The 13647-nt window shown below is 33.9% G+C and overlaps 1 protein-coding gene across 1 annotated transcript in view; it reads right to left on the minus strand.

The window, feature by feature from the left end:
- The window catches only part of LOC136968895 (N-acetylglucosamine-6-sulfatase-like), a 37955-nt gene that overhangs the window by 11802 nt on the left and 12506 nt on the right, over positions 1-13647 (minus strand). The window contains exons 4-8 of the mRNA XM_067262959.1: positions 11568-11633; positions 11380-11479; positions 11098-11108; positions 10763-10936; positions 2455-2537 (exon numbers count right to left, since the gene is read on the minus strand). Coding sequence (XP_067119060.1) covers positions 2455-2537; positions 10763-10936; positions 11098-11108; positions 11380-11479; positions 11568-11633 — 434 coding nt within the window. The remainder of the gene's footprint in view (positions 1-2454; positions 2538-10762; positions 10937-11097; positions 11109-11379; positions 11480-11567; positions 11634-13647) is intronic.

Raw genomic sequence — 13647 nt, forward strand, 5'->3', positions numbered from 1 at the left:
AGGGCATGGAAGGCTGCGATTTTATACGAAAAGGAGTCAGATGAGTTTGCAGGGATAAATAGTCGAACGTGGCCCAGTTTGTAATAAATGCTCATCTCTATTTTGCCACCCTTGAGATGATGTTGACATCTAAGAAATGAGCATTAGAGTTACTAAATTGATCTAGTTTAAGGGTAAGACTGTACATGTTGTTATTTATGAAGGACAAAAACTCATCGACATTTGGTTTAGTCTTCCAAAGGATAAACAGGTCATCTACATATCTCTTGTAAACAACGATGCTCGGTAAAAATTTAGGTAATACATTACAGACAACAGACACACCACCGCCTTGTCTATGTACTGTACATCACCAACCCAGAAGTTTGGGCAGACCTCCAGAACACCAGATTAATTAGACAGGCCTTTCAAATAGATCATATTCGTCACCTGGAGGCCTTGGAGATTTATAAAGCCAACTTAAGAGGCAGCTGCATTAACTTTAAAGACAGTGAGACTATCGCGCATGCGTGGAGATACCTGTTCGAGGAATTTGAACGGAGTCAAGCAGAAGGGTGAAATGTGATATATACAACATTTAAAATCAAACAGCATCATTCTAATGGAAGCCAGTTTAGTTCAGCACCTTAAGCAGGCCTTGGTGAAGGCCAAAAATGTTCGAAAGTTTAGTTTAAGTTCAATACTAGTAAAAAAGGTTTTGTTTGTGACAGTTCATTACTTTTTTCAAAGAGGAAAACAATATGATCATGGAGCAATCATTAAGTGATATGAATAACTGCTTCAACAATTGATTAAATGAGTTAATAGTATCAAAAGGTCAGAACAGTCAAATTTTTACAAAATCAGCATATTTGACAATGATACAAAAAGTGAATGTCAAAAATCAAAGTGACTGAAGTTACCAGAAGAATATGCATGTATGTAGATATGATGTTGTATCTATCAGAGAAATAGGAAAATTAATTGTGCCTGTATAAGAAAGTAATGTGATTAAATTTTACATTCAAACTGAAGAAATATTTCAGACTGCTTGATGTCCATATTGCTATTGGTCATAGTGGCAGAAACCATACAGAAAAAGAATAAAGTACAAAATATAAAAATATTACAATGGAGATGATCATAATTTACTTGAAATCTGTCAGAAAAAACAGAATGTTCGTTTCATGTGAAAAAATCTAACCATGCTGAAAATCATTTAAAAATTTCAAAAATAAACATTTAATTGGTACTACTGTACCACTCATGACAGTCCAGTATGGTTGTTTTATATGTGATATGGTTGTTATATGGTTTTATATGGTTGTTTTAGATGGTATCTGCTGATGTTACACATCAGCAGATACCATCTAAAATAAAATTCTGTGTGAATTTGTGTTCTCAAATTTTCCAAGATAATTGCATTGACATTTACCCAACCATTTACAATTAAATAAAGCATTTAAACACAGTTTAACGTTTTTTCATTGAATTTGATAATAAAAAATAATCAGCATATGCATGGATAGTCAGAATTACTCTTTTGCATTCAATTTATCTTAAGCATTCATCATCCACAAAAACATAACTCTACTGTAACATAAATTCATATTAATTTTCTTGATCATAAAGAAGACAAATTTTATTTAGTCCAAAAATAAGATAAAAGAAAAAAAAAATCATTTTATGACTTTTTGAATTTTTATTTTTATGAAATAACAAAAAATACATTGCTATGCTTTGAATAAGGTATTCTGGTGTTGTTTCATTATATTTCGATATAGAATAAAATAATTATATTTATTTCAAGAAATGATTAACAAAGAAATTTAAGTTGCCTGTATTTTCTAAAATAAAAGTTTCTAGAATATGGAAATATAAATAACTAGCTGCATGTGTCTGACATTCCTTGAGCTTTTGAGGAGGTAAGCTTTAAGCGAATAAGGACTGCTTATATTTTGTACAGTATTTTTTAAAGGACAGCAGTGTGCCTGGTGTTGCTTCATCTTTAAGTAAGTGGGGGATTGGAGAGGGTGATAAAAACAATAGTCTTGGTAACTAAAATATACATTTATTCACCTCAATATTTACATTAATGAAACTGAAATGTTATGTTATGCTTGCTTGGGCTTAAGAGAGTGGGCTTTAGGGGTAGTTTCCTCAAGTGTGTGAAAAAGGACAGCAGAAGACACCTATGTATTGTCTACTTTGCTAAATTTATTTAAAATTTAATCATCCTGGCAATCTTTATGAAAAATAACTAAAGTTCACGAAAATTCAATTTTATGACACAAAGTTTGTATTTAATATAACTTATATTTCATACAGTAAAACCTGTGTAAATTGGAATCACATGGTACCAAATATTTTTTCCCATTAGGCAGGTTTCCATTTTATTCAGGTTCTGTTTTGAATAGGTTTTGTTCTGTGCATAACATTTGAATAGAAAAATTAAATAATTCATAAATTATTTACCTTTCTTTAAAAATATTATCAATATATTTAATTACTTTTTCAGGTAATGGATTTGGTGGTTGTCTTATTAACCAATGCTTATCCTAAAATGTAATAAAACTTTAAATTATTAAAATTAATATTGAATAATTATAAAATGTTTATCAAATTTACAAATCTAAATTGCCAGATTTATAGCTAAAATCTAGGTTAACTTTTTAATTACAGTAATCAAATAACATAATTTGGCTTAAAGATAGTACCATCATATTATGTTGAGATTAATCATTAGAAGTTAGAATTTTAGTCAGATAATTTAGTAAATTCTAGAAGATCAACCAAGAACAGAAGATGAACCCACAACTATTGTATATCAATTGTAACTGATGATGTATACTTAAAATGTTCACAAAATATTAAAAGAACACTAAATTAAATTAAAACTGTCTCTTCACATTATGTCCTCTATTTACACCTCAGGAATGTAAGTCATCACTGCTGTAAGAATGTTATCTTGAAGTTCTCATCCACCCTCAATGTGCAAAAAATTAAAATATTCCCTCTGGCATCAGTGCAATTATAAAAAATATACAGTAGTAATAACATTTCCATGACAAAATATGGAGACATTTCTAATTTATTTTACTGTTTCTTTCAATATTTTGTGAATTTTTTAAAGTAAGTAGTTATACTTTGTTTTTATTGGAGAGCTCGAAACAATAACACAAAGTTCCAAGTAATTTTAAGCATTCTGGCTCATCATCTGAAAGAAATCTGGTTTGATGTTAAAATTTGAACACAAAACTTTTAAATTTAAACAAATACTAAAAGCTTAAGACAATCGCTAACTCATGAGCAAAGCTCTTAAATACATGTAATTGAAAAGGAAGCATGTAAAAAGGTTGTCAAAAATACAAGTCTTAGAATGGGCCAAGAGATTTCATGCAGAATGACACTCAAGACTGGACAACTGAAGACTGAAGTTAGAAACTGGCCATCAGTGATGCAATAAAACATTGCTGCTGCAAATGTCTTGATCCAGAGTACTAGCCCATCACTGTTGATTATGATTCTGATCATTTGTAGATTAGTCATAGCTTGATGTATTCAATAATGCATGATGTGCTTAACTTTAGTAAAGTGTATGCAAAATGGATATCTAAAGTTCTCATTGAACACCAAAAAGAGAACAATTGGCAATATGCCTCCAACATCTGCAGTATTATTCCCGTGAGGGAGAGGCATTCTTGAACTAAATTATGGCTGTAGATGAAATAGTTTGCACTCAGTATGTGCCCCAATACAAGCGACAAGCCAAGGAATGGAAACATACTGGATCCCCAGGAAGTAGAACTGCAGAATGACTGCTTTTTATCCAAAGTTTATCATGATGATCTGTTTTGACCATGAAGGTCCACTTCTTGAAGAAAGATGAGAAAAGATCACTTTGTAATCTTATGCAGAGATCTTGAAAAACCAACTGTGCAAGGCCATCAAGTTCAAAGTGCAGGCCTTCTGAGTAAAGGCATAATTTTTCTTAAAGACTATGCTAGACATCATGTAACCAAACATACCTAAATCATCTTAAAGAAAATAAGATGGGAAGTCCTCAAGTACCCATCTACAGCCCTGATTTGTCATCCTGCAATTACTTATTTTTGGAAGGATGAAAGATGCACTTAGTGGGAGAACTTTTAAATTGAATGCTGATGTGTGAAAGATGAGTTCACAAGCAGCCAAGTTGTTGTTTTTATGAGAAGTAAATAAAAAAGCTCTTGTGAAGTGGTGGGATATTTGCCTTAACAAGAGAGAATATTTTGAAAAATATTAAATATAAAAGTACTTAAAAAATATAATTCCAGTTTCTTTTTAACTGAACCAAGTAATTAGATTTCATAGATGACATTCCGAAAATTAATCTCTGATAACAGCTAAATTGTGTTAATAAATAAATACAGAGCTGCAAGTGACAGGCAAGACTGAAAATAGATAAAAAATTAACAGAATTATTATATTTTAATAATTCTAATAGCGATTACATAATATGAACTAAATGTTGAGGCAGAGAGTACAAAATATAGCATAAAAATGTTTATTTAGCTGAAGATTATGATAATTATAACCAAAATTCTGATTATGCAAAATTTATAAATATATTTTAACTATGTTTTGAAACATGCATATTCTAATAATAAATATGTCTAATAACCTCTCTAATAACCTTAAATAGCTACAAAAAGTATAGTTAGCCATAAACGTTTTCAGTTCCCTAGGACCTTCTTCAGGTGGGATCTGAGTAGAGAGTGACCCTTCGTTCTAAACTCCCCGTTATGGATGCATTCCAACCCCCGCTACAGATGCATCTGTAACAGGAGTTTAGAACAAAGAGGGTCTACTCAGATCCCATCTGAAGAAGGTCCTAGGGAACCGAAAACTAGGAAACCGAAAACTTTGTGGCTAACTATACTTTGCAAAACTATTTAAGGTTATTAGAGTAGACATATTTATTATTGCTTCATTTCTTAAGATGTATGTATATATTATGTAATTAACAAAAATTAATAGAATTTTTTAAAAAGTAACCATACAATAAACAATGTGTATATCCAGTGCATTCAACAGCTACATAGCAATTTACTATTACCATCAGATTATCTTACTTAGAACCCAAGCCTGTCTAACTATGAGATAAGATTACTTTGATAATTGCAATAAGATTATAAGAATTATTCAACAACCATTAAACTGTGCACTGTTCAAAAATAAAGCAATTGACCTGTAAGTTGTGTCTTAAAAAATCAATATTTTACTAGTATGACATTCAAAAAATACTTCTTAAGTGATTTGCAATGCTCAAGTGATTTAATACAAGAATCACAAAGATAATTTTGTATTGTGGCCAACCTGGCAACACTTACCGTGCCCCTAGATTTTGCCCTTTGTCTCCCGGTCAGCCATTCTGACCACGTGCATGGTACTGCTGACACTCTTTGTACTAGAGCTCCAAATAAATTTGTTTTACCCGTTAAATTCTGTGGTTATTTCATCTAGAACCCCAAAGTGGTGACCTGAACGTGATCACAAGAACTTATTTACCCAATTCTGTAAGTAGTTAATTAGTTATATATTTCCGTCATGATGAAAAGCGAAGACCCCGTTGAGGTAGCATGTGTATCAGTGAAAATTCCACCATTTTGGAGAAAGAACGCTAGAGTATGGTTCACACAGGTGGAATCACAATTTTCTGTTTCTAATATCAAAACAGAGGTTACGAAATACCATCATGTACTAGGATCGCTTGACTGTGAAATAGCTGAATTGGTCGCCGATCTAATATCCCAACCGTTGACGAGCACGCCCTACACGGACCTAAAATCGCGATTAATTGACGAGTTTGAAGAATCCGAAAGTAGGAAGGCAAAAAAATTACTTTTAGAAATTGAGCTAGGAGACAAAAAGCCCTCGGCACTACTAAGAGAAATGTGGGCACTGGCTGGTACGCAAGTGACGGACGAATTTCTTAGAACACTCTTTCTACAGAGGTTGCCTAACAACGTGCATTCAGTTTTAGTGACCAAACAAGACAGTCTCCATACCTTGGCCGCTATGGCTGACAAAATTATGGAGATAACCAGTCCCAATTCAGACATATGTTCCACCAGTGATGCAACCGCACACCAGACAGATCGGCTCTCTTGCTTGGAGAAAGCTGTGTCAGAACTTGCCATGTCGATCCACGAGTTACGAGCACGTTCCCCCTCACGCTCAGAGAGATGACGACGTTCTCCCAGTCCGAATCTACCGGGTTATAATGTTTGTTGGTATCACTTAAAATTCAAAGCTAATGCCAAGAAGTGCACCCCACCTTGTTCTTTTAAACATGTCATCAAGGAAGCCTCGGAAAACGACTAAGCCTCGCTCTCTCTGCGACCCAGAGGGGCAGGGAGAAAACATCCAATCGCTTATTTATTTTTGATACTACCACTGGTCGCAGATTCCTGGTAGACTCGGGGGCAGACATCTCTGTCTTACCTCCCACCACTCTAGAAAAACGACATATCAGTAATCGCCAACTCTACGCAGCTAATGGCTCCGTGATACCTACATATGGGGAGCTCCTCCTTAAACTTGATATTGGACTCCGACGAACATTTTGCTGGCCATTTACATTAGCAGACGTACAGCACCCTATTATAGGAGCGGACTTTCTAAGTCACTTCGGCCTTCTTGTGGATTTAAAGAATAGGTGCTTAAGAGATAATCTCACTCACCTGGCAACCCCAGGAACTACCACCACCACAAATCAGCAGACAGTGCTAATGGTATCACCTCAACAGAAGTATTCCAAGCTTCTCTTGGAGTTTCCTAACCTCCTGAAGCTCCAGTCACTGCTAAGCCAAGACAACTTCCTCCTGAGAAGCTCGCACAGGCAAAGCTGGAATTCCAACAGATGATAGACATGGGAATATGCAGGCCCTCCAAAAGTTGCTGGTCCAGCCCTCTACATCTTGTTCCAAAGAAGGACGGTTCATGGCATCCTTGTGGGGACTACCGGGCCTTGAACACTATCACTATACCAGACAGGTATCCGATACTCCACCTTCAAGATTTCAATTGCCAACTCAGAGGCAAATCCATCTTTTCTAAAATAGACCTGGTGTGGGCATTTCACCACATACCTGTGGCACCAGAGGACATTCCAAAAACAGCTGTGATCACACCCTTTGGCTTATTTGAATTTTTAAAATTGCCATTTGGACTACGCAACGCTGCCCAGTCATTTCAAAAATATATTCACAATATTTTACATGAATTAGACTTTGTCTACTCGTACCTTGATGACCTTCTCGTCACATCTCGTTCAGAGGAAGAGCACGTATCCCATTTAAGAACACTATTCACTAGACTCCACAGGCATGACATCAACATCAACCTGTCAAAGTGTGTTTTTGGTGTGCAGGAGGTTTCTTTCCTGGGCTATAACGTCTCCCAAGCAGGAATTGTTCCCCTGCCAAACGAGTTCAAACCATCCAAAACTTTCCATGCCCGGATACTATAGAACAGCTCCGAAAATTTTTAGGGCTGGTCAACTTTTATAGACGTTCACTTCCCAACACGGCACACACGCAACAAGCTCTTTTTGATTTGTGCAAAGATATCAGGAAAAGAGATAAACGAAAAGTGCAATGGACCTCAGAGTCAATCGCAGCCTATGAACGACTTAAAGAGGAACTAGCAGGTGCTTGCCTCTTGGCCCATCCCTTCACTGATCTTCCAATGACATTGATGGTGGATGCATCAGATTTCGCAATAGGCGCAGCTCTTCAACAAAAGAATAGTTCCATTGTCGAACCTCTAGGCTTCTTTTCTAAAGCCCTAACCAAACCACAAGCCAACTATAGCACATATGACCGTGAACTTTTAGCGGCATATTCAGCAGTGCGATACTTCTTCCACGTTTTAGAAGGCAGGAATTTCACGATATATACTGATCATAAGCCCCTAACCTACACATTCCAGCAACGTTCAGATAAGGCATCCCCTCGCCAACTCCATCATTTAGACTACATTGGCCAATTTACCACAGATATCAGGTACATACCAGAGAAGGATAACATAGCTGCAGATGTCTGCTCAAGAATTAGCTCTATTTTTCTCCCAACAGGAATACCCCTGGAAGATATTGCCACTGCACAAGCTGTGGACCAAGAGCTTGCTCAACTTCAACAATCACATACATGTTCGCTGAAATTTCAAAAGGTTTGCCTCGATAACGGCATTGAAGTGACATGCGATATCTCAACAGGCAAACACAGGCCTTATGTACCTGAACACTACCACCAACTAGTTTTTGACTCCCTACATGGGTTAGCACATCCGGGAATGAGAGGTTCAGTGGACCTGGTCAGCAAATGCTTTATTTGGCCATCAATAAGGAAAGATGTCAGATTGTGGGCTAAAACCTGCATTCCTTGTCAGAGAGTCAAAGTAGGAAGACATACTAACAGTGCAGTGGGGACCTACAGCCAAGTCGATTGCCGTTTTTTTCACATCAATGTGGATATAGTGGGTCCCTTGCCATTTTGCCAAGGCTTTACCTATCTAGTCACAATCATAGACAGATTTTCACGTTGGCCAGAAGCCACACCGGTGGCAGACATCTCAGCTGAGACTATAGCCAATGTAATCCTTTCTACATGGATAGCACGGTTTGGCATACCACGCATTATAACCACTGACAGGGGTCGCCAGTTTGAATGCCAACTTTTTGCTGATCTCACCAAAGCCCTGGGAATTAGCCACATTAAAACAACAGCATACCACCCAGCTGCAAATGGGAAAATTGAACGGTGGCATCGTCAGCTAAAGTCCTCGCTGAGAGCTCAACTGACTGATAACTGGGTTGCTAAACTCCCAACCATCCTCTTGGGGCTAAGATCCTATGTCATCCCCAACTACAACACTACAGCAGCAGAGATCACATACGGCAAACCCATTGCACTGCCTTCTGACCTCCTCATTGACCATGAGACTACTTCCGCCAACAACTTTCCTACCTTGATCTGCAGGTTGAAGGATCATATGAGGTCGATCCGCCCGGCAGAGATGTCCACCACTTGTCTAAGAATATATTTTTACACCCCGAGTTGATGAATGCCTTGCACGTCTTTGTGCGCCATGATGCATCATGAAAACCATTACAACCAATCTACGACGGTCCTTTCTATGTCTTATGACGCTCAGAGAAACACTTCAACTTAGATACACCTTGTGGGAAACAAACTGTTTCAATCGACCGTCTCAAACCCGCCTTCTTTCTTAAAGATACAACCACTTCTCCGCCATCCTCCAACAGTGACAATGGACCTGTGGATAGAAATGACCACCCACCGGATGAGACCACACAAATCAAGGCACCTTGCCCACGGACAACTCGTTCTGGACGAACTGTACGTTTCCCTTCAAAGTTCCTGAGCATTGTCACTGGGGAGGGAGTATGTGGCCAACCTGGCAACACTTACCGTGCCTCTAGATTTTGCCTTTTGTCTCCCAGTCAGCCATTCTGACCACGTGCATGGTACTGCTGACACTCTTTGTACTAGAGCTCCAAATAAATTTGTTTTACCCGTTAAATTCTGTGGTTATTTCATCTAGAACCCCAAAGTATAATTCACTTAGACCACCATCCAAACAAGCTGCACTGTTCTTCCTTTAGTATCATTGGATCAGGAGACATACATATTAATAGATAAGCTACCCATTCCTATGAAAACATGGTATCACACCATCAGCATTAATCTGTTTATATTGTATGTATATTGGGATGTCAGGCCAATGATAATGAGTAAGAAAAATTTTTCATTATTGGATTAAGAGTGAATATAAGGTGTACTGGCTGTGTAGGGTGCACTCATTTCTATTTCTAATTTTTGTATGTTAGTATAAAATAACACAATACTCTGTTTCTAGACTCCACAGACAAATGGCATCTGTGAAAATGGAAGTGCTTTCAAGCATGACACCACTACAAATGATGTTTTTTATGAATATTTTGTCTGATTTTTTTCCGTTTTAATAATAATGCACATTTTAATCCATATTCTCTCATACAGAATGTGTACTTACTTGTTAAAAGAGAAATAGTACCAAAATGTAACCTACTGAAAATAGAGAAGAAATAGCAACTGGAAATAAGAAAGTAACCCACTTACAACCTTGTAAATACAGTAGAGCATCGATTATCCGACTCAATTGGGGACTAGAGTTGGTCGGATAACTGAAAAGTCGGATAACCGAAAAGTATGAAAAAATACATTATTAGTATAGTGTATTAGGCCTGGTTTAAATACTAGCCTCCCTTTTAGGGTCGAGCCAGTGCTTCCAGCTAAAACATGCAAAAATTTAACAAAAATAATATTAAAGTAGCCAAGACATAACCAAATATTGTAGCGCCACATCACTAGCGGACATTTGAATTTGCCGACTAGAACGCGGTCGGTTAACCAATAAGTCGGTTAATCGGGGGTCGGATAATTGATGCTCTACTGTACTTATGTATAACATTTATAATGTAAAATTTATTACAAATAATATCAAGGAGCATTAGTTATTTTTTTATCTCTTAACCTTTATGTTAAATAATAAAATTTGAAAGCAAAAATGAAAATATCTCTAGATTTTCATAGCTGAAACAAAATTCAAAAATTAATGAAGATTAATGATAAAATCAGAGTTTTATTCCATTATAGAAGTTTTATAAATTTAATTTAGTTTATTTAATATATATGTTTGTAATTATACAAAGAAAGTTTCAAGTTTTACTACTTACCTTTTGTGCATGAATATTGAAATTTGGGGTTCTAGGTGCATGCTTATCATTAAATCTTTTTTTATATTTATCCTCAGGTATGTAAGGTTTATGAGGTGAAGGAGGAGCAAGCATCATGAAAAATGGACCTTGTGGTGGTTTGTAAGATTGTAAAAATTTCAAAGCTTTAGTAGTCTATACAATATACACAAATACAGTACATATAGTTATATTCATTTAATAATATTAAATAAATTTTAAACTAAAATGAGAGTTAGGGATTGTATTAGCAGTAAATCAGTTAGAAAATGCATCAGTAAATATACCAGTAATTTGATATTATAAAAATAATTTACAACTATTGTCACTTCAATAAAATTTATTAACTTAGATAAGATTTTTAAATTTTATATTCTTTAGATTAGATTGATATTAAGTGAAGTTTACTGTAGTTTCATCATTATATTCAAATCTTACACTGAAAACATTATCATTAAATCACATACTGATTATTTATAGTTTTTATATATTTTTTTTCCAAATTTCTAGAAAATAAACTCTTGAAAACCTTAAGTTTTGTGAATTTTTCATTGCATTGATAATCAACTTAAATTATTTCAAAATTTAACTAAAAATACTTGCCATCACAGTGGTTAAATAATCTGAACTATCATCTCCATGAGATTCAGGTTTTCCATTTACAGAAAGAGTATAATTATAATATTTTGAATTACCAACCTATTTTTTAAAAAAAGTATGATATAATATTAATGTTTGAAATAATTATTACTAACTTTTTGTAAATTATAAAGCAAATATATAATACCAAACCTATCCAATTATCCCATCCTGGAGGAATGTGTGATACTCCACCAGAGGCTTTAAATCCATACTAAAATTATAAATAAATTTATCATTATACAGTATGTGTGTATATATATATTTTAATTTAATTATCTTAGCAAAACTGTATTAAAGATACAGTTTTGCTAAGATATTAGAATTTGCTAAGAGGTTAGAATAGTTTCTGTATTAAAGATACAGAAACTATTCTAACCTCAGCACTGGGATGAAATCTACACTATCCAGAACCTATAACCGGTGCATAACGCGTATATATTGTATATCATGGTTGACAAATGTTTTCAAACAATCGCTTTGCTCTTCTTCAGGTCAACCGTCTCATACATTTGTCAACTGCGATATACAATGTATACATGCTACGCACAGGTTACAGGTTCTGGATAGTGTGTATTAAAGATAACAGTAAAAATAATGAATACCATAAAAAATTACAAAAAATATTTTTTAAAAACCATCTTGTGGTATAAATTATTAAAGTATAACAAGGCAAATCAAAGGATTCAAGATTTATAATACCTCTAGTATTTTTGATATGTTTAAATATATTTTTTTCTCAAAGACAAATATTTAAACATATCAAGATTAACAATACTAGAAAAATTAAAAATTTATATCCAATACTGAAGTCACAAACATACTTGTCAATTAAAATTTTACAAATAATAATGTAAGGATAATAAAATTACATAAAATATTTAATTTTTAAAACTTTTGAATATTATAGTTGAAATCTGTTTGTTGTAATCATAGATATTATTAGTCATTTATTATTATTAGAATAAAATCCAAATTAAGAAACGAAGCAATAATAAATATGTCTACTCTAATAACCTTAAATAGCTTCGCAAAGTATAGTTAGCCACAAACGTTTTCGGTCCCCTAGGACCTTCTTCAGGTGAGATCTGAGTAGAGAGTGACCCTTCGTTCTAAACTCTCGTTATGGATGCATTCCAACCCCTGCTACAGATGCATCCGTAACGGGAGTTTAGAACAAAGGGTCACTCTCTACTCAGATCCCACCTGAGGAAGGTTTTAGGGGACAGAAAACGTTTGTGGCTAACTATACTTTGCGAAGCTATTTAAGGTTATTAGAGTAGACATATTAATTATTAGAATATGCATGTTTCAAAACATAGTTAAAATACATTTATAAATTTTGCATAATCAGAATTTTGGTTTTAATTATCATAATCTTCAGCTAAATAAACATTTTTATGCTATATTTTGTACTCTCTGCCTCAACATTTAGTTCATATTATGTAATCACTATCAGTTATTGTTATCAGTCTTACTCTCAGTGATCTAAATGTTAAACATTTTAATCCTTATTTGCTCACAATACAGTAGTTTAAATTGATGGCATTTCCTACTTCAATTATGTTATATGAATTAATAATAATGATTATAATTAATAAATTATCACAGCATACATTTTTTAATTGTTTTAATGTGTCCTTTTAATGTCAGAGTTGATAAAATCAATTTTACTTATTGGTTTTGTTACAGGCACGAGTAAGTCCAAAACTAATTAAAACAAGCAGATTCTACTGTTATTAATTTTTCAACATAATTAAATATTGTTGTTTAAAGTTTTAGAGGTATTTGATTTTCAATATCACTTTCATCTTGTTATACTTTAAAAATTTAACACTACAAGACAATTTATAATAAAAAAAAAAGATAAAATGTTATTTATAAAAGTCAATTACTCCATATTTAATATTAAAAAAACATATTTTAATTATATATGTAATAAAGTTACTATATTTTGGTAAAGTATCTTAAATATTATTATTATTTGCTTATCTATTGTCTTTCATAAATCTTTTAAATAAATTATTTAATTCCATTTTTATTTCTATAAGAAGATGGAGATTAAATATTTAATAAAAATAAGCTTTCTTGAAATACTTGAATGATATTTATTCCTCTAATAATAATTTAAACAATATTTTAAAGAATTTAAATAATCATTTGTTTAATTCATTAGGGAGATAAAATATAGAAGTATTCCTATCGTTTAATCACATATGAAAATATTG

The sequence above is a fragment of the Centruroides vittatus genome, unplaced genomic scaffold, assembly GCF_030686945.1.
Source record: "Centruroides vittatus isolate TY-2023 unplaced genomic scaffold, ASM3068694v2 contig_165, whole genome shotgun sequence".
NCBI classification, from domain to species: domain Eukaryota; kingdom Metazoa; phylum Arthropoda; class Arachnida; order Scorpiones; family Buthidae; genus Centruroides; species Centruroides vittatus.